At 39.0% G+C, this 19,112-nt stretch overlaps 1 protein-coding gene across 1 annotated transcript; it reads left to right on the forward strand.

Moving 5' to 3' along the window:
- The first annotated feature begins 588 nt into the window (after positions 1-588).
- On the forward strand, positions 589-17,268 carry LOC139114606 (uncharacterized). The gene is made up of 5 exons (XM_070676420.1): positions 589-696; positions 13,900-14,000; positions 14,727-14,840; positions 15,747-15,894; positions 16,795-17,268. The coding sequence occupies exons 2-5, from the start codon at positions 13,932-13,934 to the stop codon at positions 17,055-17,057; spliced, it is 594 nt and encodes a 197-aa protein (XP_070532521.1). The 5' UTR covers positions 589-696; positions 13,900-13,931; the 3' UTR covers positions 17,058-17,268.
- The last annotated feature ends 1,844 nt before the right edge of the window (positions 17,269-19,112 follow it).

Consider the following 19,112-nt stretch of genomic DNA (forward strand, 5'->3'; position numbering starts at 1 on the left):
GGAAAAATATTTTTATTTCTCCTCACATCCGATTTAAACTCCGGCTAAATTAGAATGTTTAGAACACTATTTAGATCGGGCTAAATATCGTAATTACCGGATACATCGCTGAATAAAATTTTGGAATCTTCATAGCCGGTCTAAACTCCAGCTAAATTAGAAAAATTAGAGCGCTATTTAGATCGGGCTAAATATCGTAATTTAGCTGCGTTTAGCTGTGTTTTATCGTGTTTAGCATATTTACCTCCCATTGACAATACATAGAGTTTAGAATAGGAACAGAGCGATAGACACAATTCAGCTCCTAACTCGGCAATCACGGCTAGTCACGTTTGCCCTTTCCGGTCCTCCACGTTGTCTCACGTCCATCACGCTTTGTACACGGTGGCCTGAAACGGGGCTGCCGTGGTCACCGGGAACATAGTGTAAATATAGCATAAGATCGAGATCTCTCGTTGTGACTAGTTGATGCTATTACTCAATTGCCATTTGCATAAAAATAGCACACAATTGACGTTCCCAATAGAAATAAATTAACAAGTTACTGCATAATTTCCACGAATGTCAGTGTTTGTGCGCTATATAATATAAACCAAGTCCCTTCATGTGGGTATATCATTCACGCTGAGATACCAAACATTGTCGACGGTGAGCTGATAACCGAGTGATACGACGTCGTTCTTACTTCACTGCAAGGTGAGTTTATCTTTCATTCAGCCCCCGTATCAGAGCTAGTCGTATGATTTTGAAATGTACTGACGATCCGGAAATCTAAAATGTCCTGACCTGATGAGAAATATCCCCGGTCTGGGAATCTAAAATGCCCTGATGAGAAATATTACCGGTACTCACTGTGCAATGACATGAAGGTATTGATCGAAGTAGTTAACCTGTTGCAGATCATTCTGTTGTGAAGATAAATTCTGTAGTGTTAAAACGGTATTGGCAGGTTGATATATTTTCATATCTTAGTCAAACCAAGAACTACAATATGAAAAGTTGGGAAGTTCATTTAAAATTTATCAACACAATCATTTAAAAAGTACACTCACGTTCCAATGGTATACCTGTATATTTCACCTTATTTGCGATACAGTCAAGTTGAATTTTAACACTTAATACTGCGCATTACAGAAGCAAAATGGTAGACACATACCACCAATAAATACAGTTGACGAGCATCAGTGAATAAATCTGTTCCGTGCACATCTTCATATATTATTACCCTTGCTCGGGAAAAGTTAAAGCCGCCGTTCTCAATCCCTGGTTCTCGCATTAGTGGGTATTCCTCCCAGTCAGACATAGCCTATATCGATATCAATATCACTATCTACACAGATTTACTTGACCCGATTATCACCTGAATTATCCATGTACATTATAGATATATATAACGGTTACCACATTTGAGGTTGCAATTGAAGTTGAATATGTATTTATGATTACAATTTATGATGTCCTTTAATACATAGTAAAAACTGTAGATTATTTGGAAGGTAAACAAAATGTAGACGAGTTGATCATGACCACCTTTTCAGTGTCCATAGTAATGCAATATTCTATTTAACTAAAGCCCAAGTTCATTCCAGGTAAACTGTCCGGGAAACTACAAAGGACTTTCTTTACTAAGTATTTCCAGCAGAATCTTTACTTCTGTAATTAATAATCGCTTAATACGTCGGGCAGAAACACTTGGTGAGAATCCGTGGCATTTTTAGGCCAACCATATTTCGATGTGGAAATCAGAGAAACACATGATCAATTATGTCTAAATTGCATTTTGTCACAGATTTCAGACCCAAGGAAATGACGTTTACAAGCTAATTTTACATAAACCGCTGCCATTATTAGGCCAACCGAATTTGAATGTCGAAATCGAAGAAGGAATTCTGAAATATCGTCATATTTATTTCTGTGATTGTCGTTTTAGAGTTGGCTTTTCCAACATCGGATTTTACATGTAACGCCGTGCATTACGCGGCCAGCTTATATTTGATGATGATATTAGAGAACGAAACGCGTATTAGCTCGAAATCCAGCACATATGCAATGTTCGCACGAAACAAATGAGAAGATGTAAAGACCATTACTTGGCAATATGCTAGGAATAAATCGAATATAGAAATTTGGTGTAGAACAGGAAGTTAATTCATTTTTCAATGTTTCATTTGTAAAGGCGGAGCCTCCTTTTAAAAGAGCGCGAAGCCGTGGTTGCGTTCACTGTGTAAGTGGACACCAAATAGGCAACACGCAGGCACACGCTACAGAATCCGTGGCATTATTAGGCCAACCATATTTCGATGTGGAAATCAGAGAAAGATATGATAAATTATGTCTAAATTGCATTTTGTCACAGATTTCAGACCCAAGAAAATGACGTTTACAAGCTAATTTTACATAAACCGCTGCGATTTTGTGAACGAATTCGAAAATTTAAATTGCGCGAGGTGCGCGATACAATCCGTGGCATTATTAGGCCACCGAATTTGAATGTCGAAATCGAAGAAGGAATTCTGAAATATCGTCATATTTTTTCTGTGATTGTCGTTATAGAGTTGGCATTTCAAACATCGGATTTTACATGTAACGCCGTGCATTACGCGGCCAGCTTACATATGATGATGATATTAGAGAACGAAACGCGTATTAGCTCGAAATCCAGCACATATGTAATGTTCGCACGAAACAAGTGAGAAGATGTAAAGACCATCGCTTTGCAATATGCTAGGAATAAATCGAATATCGAAATTTGGTGTAGAACAGGAAGTTAATTCGTTTGTCATTGTTTCTTTTGTAAAGGCGGAGCCTCCTTTTAAAAGGGCGCGAAGCCGTGGTTGCGTTCACTGTGTAAGTGGACACCAAATAGGCAACACGCGGGCACACGCTCCAGAAACTGCCACTTTTTAGTTTTTTCCGGCCGCTACAGAGCAGAAAACTGCCAAGCAGTCAGCGCGAAGCTGCTGACGATCGAACTCTGTGATTATATTCAAATTATAACGCGACTGGAAGATGATTTTTAGGAAATTCGAATGTTGGTGTTGGGGAATCAATGACCATTGGCGATTTGAACGGACTGTCAATCAAACGCTAACCTTGTACACTCTGTTTGCAGGATTAGCAAAAGAAGCCAAAAGGTTGAGATCAGTTTGTGTAATTAATGGTATAAAAATCAAAAATCATACTGGCCAAGTGTTTGACTGGGAGGAGAACTCCACTAAACGGCGAGAACCTGGGATTGAAAATTGAGGCTTTAATGTTGACCTTGACCTGGCGTGGCAAGTCGGACGGCTATGCCAAACATAATAAGTTTCACATTAAATGAAAGTTTCAGTCAGGCATATTTAATTACAAACGAGTTACTCTGCTTTGTTTCCGAAACAGACGGCACATGGTCACCATGCTCTCCCCCCCCCCCCTCAATCCCAATAGAGCTGTTATTGAGTTGCGTTTGCCAGAGTGGACAAAGTTTCAGGGTACCTACTTTTCGGCTAGATGCGTTCCTTATTCAGAATAAAATAATTGATGGGGGTTTGTAAACACGTAATTAATTTGCAGTTCTCTACAGCTCGATATCTTTTCTTACTTTCTTTTTTTCATTTTTCCCGTAAATCAACTTGAAGAAGTGCCTTTATGTAACTATCATCGACTGACAGCCGTTCTAGATCCATAGCTGTCCTTGTGCCAGACTTCCAGATCAGCCTCAGGCTGAGTTAACAGCGGCTCAGCATAGACACTAACTTTGCAGTTTTATCAGAAAGTATCACAAGGGCAGGAAGGAGCACGCTTTTTACATGTAGACACCAGCTATTTAGGAAACCGTCGACAGTATAGGCGCGGATGGATGTTTTGTCTAAAATGTATCAGTCTGAGTGAGACGTGATTAGGCCTATCACTAAAAATGTAACATTGTCGGGTCCAAACCAAATCGAAAATCGCATATCCGAAATAAGGGGCAGTGTATCAAATTGCAATATTCGATTTTGTTTCACGCATAAGACAGAACACGTCGCACAAGAGCAACTACTTCATGTGCAATATTGCTAGTCAACACTCGTAAATATCAATTTAAAGCCGATTCCACACAAATGTTTTTCTCTTTCAAAACTAGAAAGATGCCTGGCCGCCAAATGTATCGCGCACCTCGCGCAATTTAAATTTTCGAATTCGTTCACAAAATCGCAGCGGTTAATGTAAAATTAGCTTGTAAACGTCATTTCCTTGGGTCTGAAATCTGTGACAAAATGCAATTTAGACATAATTTATCATGTCTTTCTCTGATTTCCACATCGAAATATGGTTGGCCTAATAATGCCACGGATTCGGATTGATACATTTTGCGGCCAGGCATTTTTCTAGTTTGGAAAGAGAAAAACATTTGTGTGGAATCGGCTTTAAATTGATGTTTACGAGTGTTGACTAGCAATATTGCGCATGAAGTAGTTGCTCTTGTGCGACGTGTTCTGTCTTATGCGTGCAACAAAATCGAATATTGCAATTTGATACACTGCTCCTTATTTCGGATATGCGATTTTCGATATTGGTTTGGACCCGACAATGTTACATTTTTAGTGATAATCCCGTCTCACTGAGACTGATACATCTGAGACAAAACATCCATCCGCGCCTATACTGTCGACGGTTTCCTCAATAGCTGGTGTCTACTAGACATGTAAAGAGCGCGCTCCTTCCTGCACTTGTGATACTTTCTGATAAAACTGCAAAGTCAGTGTCTATGCTGAGCCGCTCTTAACTCAGCCTGAGGCTGATCTGAAAGTCTGGCACAAGGACAGCTATGGGATCTAGCACGGCTGTCAGTCGCTGATAGTTACATAAAGGCACTTCTTCAAGTTGATCCCGGAAAAAGTGAAAAAAGAAAGTAAGAAAAGACATCGAGCTGTAGAGAACTGCAAATTAATTACGTCTTTATCAACGCCCATCTTATTCTGAATAAGGAACGCATCTAGCCAAAAAGTAGTTACCCTGAAACTTTGTCCACTCTGGCAAACGCAACTCAATAAACAGCTCTATTGGGATGGGGGGGGGGGAGCATGGTGACCATGTGCCGTCTGTTTCGGAAACAAAGCAGAGTAACTCGTTTGTAATTAAATATGCCTGACTGAAACTTTCATTTACTGTAAAACTTATTATGTTTGGCATAGCCGTCCGACTTATGACGCCAGGTCAAGGTCAACATTAAAGCTGCAATTTTCAATTCCAGGTTCTCCCATTAGTGGAGTTCTCCTCCCAGTCAAACACTTGGCCAGTATGATGTTTGATTTCTATACCATTAATTACACAAATTGATCTCAACCTTCTGGCTTCTTTTGCTAATCCTGCAAACAGAGTTTATACAAGGTTAGCGTTTGATTAACGGTCGGTGCAAATCGCCAACGGTCATTGATTCCCCAACACCAACGCTCGAATTTCCTAAAAAAATCGTCTTCCAGTTGCGTTAGAATTTGAATATAACCACAGAGTTTGATCGGCAGCAGCTTCGCGCTGACTGCTTGGTAGTTTTCTGCCCTGTTGCGGCCGGAAAAAAACTAAAAAGTGGCATTTTCTGGAGCGTGTTCCCGCGTGTTGCCTATTTGGTGTCCACTTACACAGTGAACGCAACCACGGCTTCGCGCCCTTTTAAAAGGAGGCTCCGCCTTTATAAATGCAACATTGACAAATGAATTAACTTCCTGTTCTACACCAAATTTCGATATTCGATTTATTCCTAGCATATTGCCAAGCGATGGTCTTTACATCTTCTCACTTGTTTCGTGCGAACATTGCATATGTGCTGGATTTCGAGCTAATACGCGTTTCGTTCTCTAATATCATCATCAAATATAAGCTGGCCGCGTAATGCACGGCGTTACATGTAAAATCCGATGTTGGAAATGCCAACTCTAAAAACGACAATCACGGAATTAAATATGACAATATTTCAGAATTCCTTCTTCGATTTCGACATTCAAATTCGGTTGGCCTAAAAATGCCACGGATTTCTACAGAAACTGGCACTTTTTACTTTTTTTCCGGCCGCAACAGGGCAGAAAACTGCCAAGCAGTCAGTGCGAAGCTGCTGCCGTGCCGATCGAACTCTTTGGTTATATTCAAATTCTAACGCGACTGGAAGATGATTTTTATGAAATTCGAGCCTTGGTGTTGGGAATCAATGACCATTGGCGATTTGAACGGACTGTCAATCAAATGCTAACCTTGTATAAACTCTGTTTGCAGGATTTGTTGAGATCAGTTTGTGTAATTAATAGTATAGAAATAAAACATCATACTGGCCAAGTGTTTGACTGGGAGGAGAACTCCACTAATGCGAGAACCTCGGATTGAAAATTGCGGCTTTAATGTTGACCTTGACCTGGCGTCGCAAGTCGGACGGCTATGCCAAACATAATAAGTTTCAATTTAAATGAAAGTTTCAGTCAGGCATATTTAATTACAAACGAGTTACTCTGCTTTGTTTCCGAAACAGACTGCACATGGTCACCATGCTCTCTCCCTCCCCACCCATCCAAATAGAGCTGTATTTGCGTTTGCCAGAGTGGAAAAAAGTTTCAGGGTACCTACTTTTCGGCTAGATGCGTTCCTTATTCAGCATAAAATAATTGATGGGGGTTATAAACACGTAATTAATTTGCAGTTCTCTACAGCTCGGTATCTTTTCTTACTTTCTTTTTTCACTTTTCACGGGATCAACTTGAAGAAGTGCCTTTATATAACTATCATCGACTGACAGCCATTCTAGATCCATAGCTGTCCTTGTGCCAGACTTTCAGATCAGCCTCAGGCTGAGTTAACAGCGGCTCAGCATAGACACTAACTTGGCAGTTTTATCAGAAAGTATCACAAGGGCAGGAAGGAGCGCACTTTTTACATGTAGACACCAGCTATTGAGGAAACTGTTGACAGTATAGGCGCTGATGGATGTTTTGTCTAAAATGTATCAGTCTCAGTGAGACGGGATTATCACTAAAAATGTAACATTGTCGGGTCCAAACCAATATCGAAAATCGCATATCGGAAATAAGGAGCAGTGATATCAAATTGCAATATTCGATTTTGTTGCACGCATAAGACAGAACACGTCGCACAAGAGCAACTACTTCATGCGCAATATTGCTAGTCAACACTCGAAAATATCAATTTAAGGCCGATTCCACACAAATGTTTTTCTCTTTCTAAACTAGAAAAATGCCTGGCCGCCAAATGTATCGCGCACCTCGCGCAATTTAAATTTGCGGATTCGTTCACAAAATCGCAGCGTTTTATGTAAAATTAGCTTGTAAACGTCATTTCCTTGGGTCTGAAATCTGTAACAAATTGCAATTAAGACATAATTTATCATGTCTTTTTCTGATTTCCTCATCGAAATATGGTTGGCCTAATAATGCCACGGATTAATTTTACATAAACCGCTGCGATTTTATGAACGAATTCGAAAATTTAAATTGCGCGAGGTGCGCAATCCGTGGCATTATTAGGCCAACCATATTTCGATGTGGAAATCGGAGAAAGACATGATAAATTATGTCTAAATTGCATTTCGTCACAGATTTCAGACCCAAGGAAATGACGTTTACCAGCTAATTTTACATAAACCGCTGCGATTTTATGAACGAATTCGAAAATTTAAATTGCAAGAGGTGCGCGATACATTTTGCGGCCAGGCATTTTCCTAGTTTGGAAAGAGAAAACATTTGTGTGTAATTCTGCTTTAAATTGATGTTACGAGTGTTGAATAGCAACATTGCGCATGAAGTAGTTGCCCTTGTGCTAAGTGTTCTGTCTTATGCGCGCAATGAAATTGAATATTGAAATATGATATGCAGCCCTCTTATTTCGGATATGCGATTTTCGATGTTGGTTTTGACCCGACAATGTTACATTTTTAGTGATAACCCCGTCTCACTGAGACTGATACATTTTAGACAAAACATCCATCCGCGCCTATACTGTCGACGGTGTCCTCAATAGCTGGTGTCTACATGTAAAAAGCGCGCTCCTTCCTGCCCTTGTGATACTTTCTGATAAAAGTGCAAAGTTAGTGTCTATGCTGAGCCGCTGTTTACTCAGCCTGAGGCTGATTTGAAAGTGTCACAAGGACAACTGTGGATGTAAAACAGTTGTCAGTCGATGATAGTTACATAAGAGCACTTCTTGATCCCGGGGAAAGTCAAAAACGAAATTAAGACAAAACATCGAGCTGTAGAGAACTGCAAGTCAATTACGTGCATGATTATCAATCCCCATCAATTAATTATTTTATTCTGAATAAGGAACACAAAGTAGTTACCTTGAAATGTTGTCCACTCTGTCACAAGCAACTCAATAAACAGCTCTATTGGGATGGGAGGGGGGGGGGCATGGTGACAATGTGCCGTCTGTTTCGGGAACAAAGCAGAGTAACTCGTTTGTAATTAAAATTGCCTGACTGAAACGTTCATTTAATGTAAAACTTATTATGTTTGGCATGGCTGTCCAATCCGTGGCATTATTAGGCCAACCATATTTCGATGTGGAAATCAGAGAAAGACATGATAAATATGTCTAAATTGCATTTTGTCACAGATTTCAGACCCAAGGAAATGACGTTTACAAGATAATTTTACATAAACCGCTGCGAATTTGTGAACGAATTTGAAAATTTAAAGTGCACGAGATGCGCGATACATTTGGCGGCCAGGCATCTTTCTAGTTTTGAAAGAGAAAAACATTTGTGTGGATTCGGCTTTAAATTGATATTTATGAGTGTTGACTAGCAATATTGCACATGAAGTAGTTGCTCTTGTGCGACGTGTTCTGTCTTATGCGTGAAACAAAATCGAATATTGCAATTTGATACACAGCCCCTTATTTCCGATATGCGATTTTCGATATTGGTTGGACCCGACAATGTTACATTTTTAGTGATAATCCCGTCTCACTGAGACTGATACATTTTAGACAAAACATCCATCCGCGCCTATACTGTCAACGGTTTCCTCAATAGCTGGTGTCTACACGTAAAAAGCGCGCTCCTTCCTGCCCTTGTGATACTTTCTGATAAAACTGCAAAGTTAGTGTCTATGCTGAGCCGCTGTTAACTCAGCCTGAGGCTGATTTGAAAGTCTGGCACAATGACAGCTATGGATCTAGAACGGCTGTCAGTAGATGATAGTTACATAAAGGCTTTTCTTCAAGTTGGTCCCGGTAAAAGTGAAAAAGAAAGTAAGAAAAGATATCGAGCTGTAGAGAACTGCAAATTAATTACATGTTTATAAACCCCCATCAATTATTTTATTCTGAATAAGGAACGCATCTAGCCGAAAAGTGGTTACCCTGAAACTTTGTCCACTCTGGCAAACGCAACTCAATAACAGCTCTATTGGGATTGGGGGGAGCATGGTGACCATGTGCCGTCTGTTTCGGAAACAAAGCAGAGTAACTCGTTTGTAATTAAATATGCCTGACTGAAACATTCATTTAATTTGAAACTTATTATGTTTGGCATAGCCGTCCGACTTGCGACGCCAGGTCAAGTCAACATTAAAGCCGCAATTTTCAATCCCAGGTTCTCGCATTAGTGGAGTTCTCCTCCCAGTCAAACACTTGGCCAGTATGATGTTTGATTTCTATACCATTAATTACACAAACTGATCTCAACCTTTTGGCTTCTTTTGCTAATCCTGCAAACAGAGTTTATACAAGGTTAGCGTTTGATTGACAGTCCGTTCAAATCGCCAATGGTCATTGATTCCCCAACACCAACGCTCGAATTTCCTAAAAATCATCTTCCAGTCGCGTTAGAATTTGAATATAACCACAGAGTTCGATCGGCAGCAGCTTCGCGCTGACTGCTTGACAGTTTTCTGTCCTGTTGCGACTGGAAAAAAATTAGAAAGTGGCAGTTTCTGGAGCGTGTGCTCGCGTGTTGCCTATTTGGTGTCCACTTACACAGTGAACGCAACCACAGCTTCGCGCCCTTTTAAAAGGAGACTCCGCCTTTACAAATGAAACATTGACAAACGTATTAACTTCCTGTTCTACACCAAATTTCGATATTCAATTTATTCCTAGCATATTGCAAAGCGATGGCCTTTACATCTTCTCACTTGTTTCGTGCGAACATTGCACATGTGCTGGATTTCGAGCTAATAGGCGTTTCGTTCTCTAATATCGTCATCATATATAAGCTGGCCGCGTAATGCACGGCGTTACATGTAAAATCCGATGTTGGGAATGCCAACTCTAAAACGACAATCACAGAAAGAAATATCACGATATTTCAGAATTCCTTCTTCGATTTCGACATTCAAATTCGGTTGGCCTAATAATGCCACGGATTCTGTCCGACTTGTGACGCCAGGTCCAGGTCAACATTAAAGCCGCAATTTTCAATCGCAGGTTCTTGCATCAGTGGAGTTCTCCTCCCGGTCAGACAGTTGGCCAGTACGATGTTTGATTTCTATAACATTAATTACACAAACTGATCTCAACCTTTTGTCACCTGTTGCAAACAGAGTTTATACAAGCGTTCAAATCGCTGACGGTCATTGATTCCCCAACACGAACGCTAGAATTTCCTAAAAAGTCGTCTTCCAGTCGCGTTAGAATTTGAATGTAACCACAGAGTTCGATCGGCAGCAGCTTCGCGCTGACCGCTTGGCAGTTGTCTGCCCTGTTGCGGCCGGAAAAAAACTAAAAAGAGGCATTTTCTTGAGCGTGTGCCTGCGTGTTGCCTATTGGTGTCCATGGATTACACAATGAACGCCACCATAGCTTCGCGTCCTTTTAGAGGGAGGCTCCGCATATACAAATGAAAAATTAACAAACGAATTAATTTCCTGTTCCACATCAAATTTCGATATTCGAATTATTCCAAGCATATTGCAAAGGCTAAAGCGATGGTCTTTACATCTTCTCACTTTTTTCGTGCAAACATTGCATATGTGCTGGATTTCGAGCTAATACGCGTTTCGTTGTCTAATATCATCATCAAATATAAGCTGGCCGCGTAATGCAACATGTAAAATCCGATGTTGGAAATGCCAACTCTAAAACGACAATCACGGAAAGAAATATGACGATATTTCAGAATTCCTTCTTCGATTCGACATTCAAATTCGGTTGGCCTAAAAATGCCACGGATTGGTTTCACTAAAGGGAGATATTTGTGGAATGATGTTTAAGATTATTCATGCAATGTATCATAATGTTTAAGGCATGCATCAGGTCTCAGGGTACCCTGCGTACCGTGCTATGTGTTCCCGGCGTTATACTGCCTCCCACCACAGCCCTGCTGACTATCATAGGAAGATCCAGAGGACGCGGTCCCGATTTGGACCGCGCACGAAAATTATCTTTTCTAACTATATTCGGCCGAAATAAGCTCGAGTCCGCTCTCTGTCTACGCGACTAACTCAATCGCTAACAGACTGCAAAAAAAGTTGCTCTCGTGACGTCCCAAACCGTTAGTTTACCAGCGATTCACGGTCAAGGGTCCAGTGGCCAGTCATATCTTGCTATTGTCGCTCATCCCGGTACACATCACATTCTAGTCATCCGTCATTGTTTGAAAGCTGCAGACGACACTACGGTCACTTGACAGGGCACTTTTCCAAATTTGGTCAAAACTATTTTCCCAGGGAAAAAGTTTGTCAAAAATACCCTCTGACGTCTTTTTTGCGACTGAACATCTATTTTCTCGTCACGTGATATATTCTGGCGAATGGCGACACGGAATTAGCATGTGGCCGGTTATATTTGTTGCTTAATATGGCTGCGCGCGAGCGACATCGGACACCGCCGCCTGAAATTTGGACAAGTTTTGTTGTTGCATGCGCGGTTGTTGTTGCAGCTTCAAGTCTGAGCCATAAATTCGTATTAGTGTGACTTTTAGAATGCATTGTAACATTAGCAGGTCCTATTTTCGTAGGTCTTGCGGGAAACGAGGACAAATGTTTATTTATGCATATTAATGAAGAAAAACTGACGTTCAGTGATCGGCGCTATTGCATACGACAATGCCAAATATTCTGTTTGTCAAGATAGCCAATGCGAATGGCCAAATGGCCATTGCCGGACTTATAAAGTGACCATGTCGTTTGGTAGGAGAAAAAATGTTCAAAGAAAGAGCAACTTCAACTGCGTACTAACTATTTGGAGCATTTGGCAACGAACATTTCACGGTACCTGCTTGCTCAGGTGCCGATCGAATATCGTGATCAATCGTGGATCGCTGAAAAGCTGATGGAAATTCAATGCTCTTCATTATTCGAAGCCAAAGCAGTCAAGAATTGTTTTTGGTCAGTCTTTTATGGAGATCAAAATAATTTCACTGCCTTCCGCCGACATGAAATCTTTGAGGAGAAATCAACTTGTCGTGAAACGGTCGATCGATCGTACGGTACACAGCAATCCGCATAGGAGGCGCACATGTACACTTTACATACAGTGGCTGATGTACCCTTTTACGATAGGTAGTCTGATTTGTATTGAAACGTGCGGTCGTACGACATCTGCGTTTTTGTTGAGAAGCCTATGGCAGTGTCAAGGTAATAAATGGCTCATTTGCATATTTTATGAAGTTTTGTAATTAGTCATGTAACTCTGAAATAACTGTACCAAATTTGATAGAATCTGCTGCAGATAGTGATCAGGCAGATATCTAGCTGTGGTGTAAGGCATTTAGTAGTGTGAAGTTTTTAAGGATTCATTTGCATATTTGATGAACTTTGTAATTAGGTATATAACTCTGAAATTACAGCACCAAATTCGGTGAAACCTGCTACAGATATTGATCTGATATATATCTAATTGTACTGAGAAGCATTGGGCAGTGTCAAGTTAATAAATAGCTCACTTGCATATTTTATGAAGTTTTGTAATTAGTCAATTATAATTCCGAAATAAATGCATTAAATTTGATGAAACATGCTATAAATGTTGATCTGATAGATATCAAATTGTCCGATGAAGCATTGAGCAGTGTCAAGTTAATTAACAGTTAATTTGCATATTTAATTAACCTTGTAATTAGTGATATTACTCCAAAATAAATGCATTAAATTTGATGAAACATGCTATAAATGTTGATCTGATAGATATCAAATTGTCCGATGAAGCATTGAGCAGTGTCAAGTTAATAAACATCTAATTTGCGTATTAAATAAAGTTTTGTAATTTGTGATTTAACTCTGAGAGTACTGTGCGAAAGTTGATGAAACCTGCTACATATAATGATATAACAGATATCTGATTGTTCTGTGAAGCGTACTACTATTAATAAACTTGTTGTAAAACACGTGAGCACATTCAGTTCACAGCTAGTTTCTGATTTGGCCCATGTTATGAAGTAGAGATTTGTTGTAATGATGTTTGAATATATATATAAAACCGCTAGAATTACGGTTATTCGGTAATTCGTATCACTAAGAAAATAGCTAAAACCAGACAAGGAAACTCGTCTGCAGAATCGACCACTTTCCTTCTAAAGCTACAAATTAAAAAGAGTAAATAGTATTCAAAACGTCTTAGTCATTTACCTTCTGCTTTACTCCTTGAATGTCCAGGTCATAAGAATTAAGGCGTTATTCACCTTTTGTTGACAAGTATCTAATGAACTCATTGAATGACAAGTAATGCTGTTACTCTACTAGTAACGTGGCCATTTTAACGATATCATACATATATACAAGAGTGATCAATGTATGGATTATCTGGTCATTTTATTTTGCAAGGTGTCTTCCCTTTCTGTACTATCATAAAGTGGTTTCGTTAGACGATCTTGATCTTGTTTATTTCCATATGACGGGTACTGCCCTTTAGCTTGTCTTTTGTACTGCATCAGTGGTTGACCTCTCCTGATATATCTCATTAATGATCATAGCAATTCTGTTTTTTATTTCTTAGAGTCGATAAGTTAACTGACAAGGCCTACCACGATGATAAAACTCCTCGTCGCAGTGGTCACAGCCGTTATCTGCAGCACAAGAGTTGACGCAGCTCCGAGGGTGAGACCAAATCTCGATCATATCATTATGACTCCTCACACCGACTGTCACATGTAGGCGCCCTTGATATGCATTGGTACCCGATGTCCCATGCAGTTAAACGTTATTTTCGTATTTTTATATTGTAAATAATACTGGTCATATAGCTCACTCGAGGATATGTTTGTTTGGGAAATTTATCACTGTGTCACCAAATATACACCAACAATATAAGACAAACTTGTAGGAAATTTGCTCGAGGAAAGTTTGCGTGAGGAAAGATTCAATACAGGCTTTAGTGTTTCATGTACATTGTCTTTTCAATTTACAGATGTTTTGCATTTTTCAGAACATGCTAGGCATTACTGTCACGTCGTTAGGCATTGAGATTGTCATTTTAGGCATTTGCAATAACATCACAGGCACTCCATTGAACATGTAATGCATTTCGAACAATATTATAGGCAATTTGGCTAATTGTGCAAGGCACTTGGTTGTTCACTTTGGGGATTCCCAATACTTTACAGGCATTTGATTAAATATCTAACTTATTTGCAACCTTACTATATCGCTTCTCATTCTAAAAGCCTTCCGAAGTTCACTAAGAAAATAAGTAGGATTATTGATGCCCTTGAATGACTTTCTTCTGCATACAAGATTTCGATCTCACATCCGACAAGAGCAGGCAAATTTAGAACAACTGTGTACTTGACCATCGAATTGATATTCCGTTCATTTCTGTGACAGGCATGTACATGGGCAGACATAGATTACTGCGAAGAAATTGTGACGAGCTACATCAGGGATCCTTGTAACTGGAATTCACAAAAGAAAAGCGCTCTCTACTGCGGTTTCATCATGGTAATATATGTTTTTCTTTTAGTTTGCACTGCATTAATTATCAAAACACTGGCTTTCGTAGACGAACAACAACAACAACAACAACAACAACAAGAACAACAAGAACAACAACAACTACTACTACTACTACCACCACCACCACCACTACTACTACTACTACTACTACTACTACTACTACTACTACTACTACTACTACTACTACTACTACTACTACTACTACTACTACTACCACCACCACCACTACTACTACTACTACTACTACTACTACTACTACTACTACTACTACTACTACTACTTTTACATTCCTCTCCTATGTCCCACGTCTTTACCTTTTTTGTACATGAGAAGGGACATTCTCGGACGAAGATGGTCTTGAATGATTTTCCAATAACTTTGTTTCTCATTGGCTGTGTGTGTGTATATATATATATATATATATATATATATATATATATATATATATATATATATATATATATATATATATATATATATATATGTGTGTGTGTGTGTGTGTGTGTGTGTGTGTGTGTGTGTGTGTGTGTATGTGTGTGTGTGTATGTGTTCAGTCCACAGTATGTTTATTTTAGGGTATATAGTTTGAAGAGCTAGCATAATCTTAAGTAAAGTAAAGAACAGCTGATGTGCCATTGTACACAGGGCTGGGATTTTTTGCACATTTTTCATTCCAAAGTTCTACCAGGAATTGATCGGCGCTTAACGACGTCGACTGTGGTGCAACCAGAAGGCTTTTTAATCAAGTCCGCTGAACTGATTCTAAGGGAAGTTCATGATTGCTGTCTTCACGATATTCTCTCCCTCCTTCACTCTCTCTCTCTCTCTCTCTCTCTCTCTCTCTCTCTCTCTCTCTCAAAATTATCCTATTTGGAAATATTTTGGTTTCAGGAACGTGTCGAATGCTTGAGAAATCTGAACTGCGATATACGAAGATCAACAGAAGAAATACCGTTCAACATCAACACCTGGATTAATATTATGGAGTCACGGCTTCCTTTCATGATCGACTATGATTTATGTTATGAAAAATCTACAAGTAAGTCTAGTTTGCAAACAAAGTTACAAGTTACTCAATAATGACTGAGAACATCTGCATTTAAATTTCAAGTACACAGTGATAAAGCAATTAACATATCAAATGGTTTTCTGAAAACACAATAAAAATAAATAATGCAAACACGATAGGCAGCCAGCAAGTAAAGGCTGAGTCTCCACAATATGGATTGATGACCCAATGAGTAATAGCAAGCCGATGTATTGCATATGAGATGAACTGTTATATAGTGTTATCATTATATGGGGCTCAAGTTTCATGACATGTTTGGTCGGCATAACATGTTGAGTCAAGCGTTATTACATGCAGGATCAATGTTACATTTGGGTTTTCATTACATGTTAAGTCGATAAAAAGGCACCGCTTTGTCTGATGAAGGTGCTGCGACAGTTAATGTGCATATATTATTCTTATACTTTAAATCTTGTCTTAATATTGTACTTTCTCTCCAATAGAAACACTCAAGTCTACATTTTAGTTATCCAGTCCTTCTGTACTTGTCTTTCGCTATCACAAAAGTCTAATGACTTCGTTGTACATTTTCGACGGCAACATTTTTGAATGATATCTGAGAATTATTTCAAGTTTAAGCTTAGGGCCTGGTCTGAAACTTAAAATTGGAGTTAGCGTTATTTTCTTTGTGTATACTACCAACGGGAAATATTATTACGAGTTTCGCAAACAAGTGATGGTAAAAAATATTTTCATTCTTGATTTATGTCCAATCCCTAAGGGAGAGAGCACCTCGTACTCGTTCAGTTTTTATGGTTGGATGTCCGACCCCTAGATCTCCCTTTTCCCGTTTGAACATAGCACCCTCGTTCCCGCTATCTATTCCTCATGGCCACGGTAATGACGTTGTTCGTTTCCCCCTCCTGCCAGATCCTCTAGAGGTAAACTACGAAGACGAATGTGATGAGTATTATGTAAACAAGCAGTGCATGGAGGAACTTGCCGAATATCTGATGAGCCCCTATTCCCTCGGCTGCGTCGCTATGTTGATGGCTAACCCCTGCTTCTCTAGTCGTCGCACGAAGTGTGGCATACCCCAGGCGGTAATTGATGGCGTCGATCTGACCCCTGGTAATTTTGTCAACCCAAACATTGTCATCGCCGAAACAGGCCATTGCAGGCTATTTTATTAAGAATTGGACTAAGTGTTTTAAATGCAGGAACGCTAGAGAAAGGCGCATTCTGTTGATAACTTTACATATTTTTAAAGATACAATATCCTGTTTAAGGAGGATTAAAGGAGACCTGGAATGTTTTTCTCTATATGGGCAATGAGGCTCGTGACATCCAATTTCTGTATCCTGAAAGTTTGATCGAAATAAAATTAAAACTATTGATATTTCACCAGTATTAGCATTTCTTTCTCTTTATTTATTTAATCTCGAATTTATTTATTTGATCTCGAACCAACAGGTTGCCCCAATAACAGGTTCGTTTGAAAAAAACTATAAATACAATAGTACAACGAAAACAAACAAACAGGTGATTTCACATAAAAAACAGCAACACCGTGAAAGACACACAGATATAAATCCAGATAAAAGAAATCATTCAGAAAACAGGATCTTACATAATCCAAAACGAAAATTACTGAAGTTATTAAAACTATCTATTTTTTGTCAACTTCATGGATATATGTTAAACAGAACAGACATATGAAAGCGTGTAATTGTAGTGTACGTAGTACCAGTGAAAATATGCTCTCGGAGACGAGGCCAAAGTGTCGGCACTTATATGTTGCGGATACCAGAGCTAAACGCCAAGATATATACGCTTGATGAAAAGTAAAATACCTTAACGTTTGCTCAGTTTGCTAAGAACTTTTCATTTGTCGACTCAAGAATCAAAATCAGAAGTGACCATGCACAAATATGGAGAAACATATTACCAAGCAATTACGTATACTGACTCTGAATCTAAAATGGCCACCATCGCCATGTGGAAAATTTAAGATTTCGACAGAATGAAACCGGGGGACTTAAAAAAAATTTAATGTCATAATGTTATTTATTACAACACGCCAGCGGGATCTGAAAAAATTGACGTTGCAAGGAGTGGGGGACTTAAATATTTATTGAATATCAAAATTCCTTTACAAATACCTTCTGGAACTCTCATTTCCTGCCATTTTCATTTCAGGCATGCCAATCGGGTGCACGTTTTAAGGTACATTAAACAATTTATTGATGATCCGAGCAGCCACATTGAAGCAAAAGATTTAGGTTGTTATGATTTCTACTGACCTAAACCCTCTGTTGTGCAAAAGTATCCTCTATAATGACTAAAAGTTTCAACTTAACTTGTCAATACATGTGACAATGTGGGAGATAACTTATTTAATATAATTCTCGCATTGGGAATACATTTGGTATAGGTCAGTGTCAAACGTTCATGTCGCCTAATGTATATTGTTTATTTTTTGAGGACTTTGAGAGGACACAAACTATTTAGAATAGTGCATACAGACTGTTTAGAATAGTGTATAGTGTCATCAATAAAAACTAGAAGCTTCAGGTCAAACAACCTTTGATTTTTGGGAGGTGATAACCTATGCATTATTTAAGCAATAAAGCACACCCATAAGATCAAGAACTAGGTGGTGTCAATATGGTGAAAAGAGTAGTAAATATTTTCTAAATCTTGAAAAACGAAATTATGAAAAGAAAGTGATAAACAAATTAAAAATTAGACGATACAGAAATTTGTGACCCAAAGATAATATTAGCAGAAATTAAACAGTTCTACAAAAAACTATACACAACAACAAACCCTGTCATAGATGAGCAGATTCAACCCTTTTTTAATCCTGACAACATACCAACATTAAAGCAAAATGAAATTGAACAATGTGAAGGAGAACTCACTGAAAAGGAAATATTCGAAGCTTTAAAGTCATCGCCCAAAAATAAAACCCCTGGTAGCGACGGATTCCCCCCAGAATTTTACATTGCATTTTGGAATAAATTAGGATCCCACATGGTAAACAGTTTAAATTACGCCTATACAGTTGGCAAACTTTCCAATACTCAGAGACAAGCAGTTATTACACTTCTTCCCAAGCCAAATAAAGACACGCTCCATCTACAAAATTGGCGTCCAATCTCTCTATTAAACTCTGATTACAAAGCAGCAAGCAGATGTATGGCCATAAGAATCTCTAAAGTTCTTCCATCCATAATACATCAAGA

Source organism: Ptychodera flava, chromosome 16, assembly GCF_041260155.1.
Source record: "Ptychodera flava strain L36383 chromosome 16, AS_Pfla_20210202, whole genome shotgun sequence".
NCBI lineage: Eukaryota > Metazoa > Hemichordata > Enteropneusta > Ptychoderidae > Ptychodera > Ptychodera flava.

Excerpts from the sequence above, each read along its gene's own strand:
- LOC139114606 (XM_070676420.1), top strand. The coding sequence starts at position 13,932 with ATGATAAAACTCCTCGTCGCAGTGGTCACAGCCGTTATCTGCAGCACA. Across the intron at positions 14,001-14,726 it reads GAGTTGACGCAGCTCCGAGG|GCATGTACATGGGCAGACAT; the intron begins GTGAGACCAAAT and ends TTTCTGTGACAG. Across the intron at positions 15,895-16,794 it reads ATGTTATGAAAAATCTACAA|ATCCTCTAGAGGTAAACTAC; the intron begins GTAAGTCTAGTT and ends CCCTCCTGCCAG.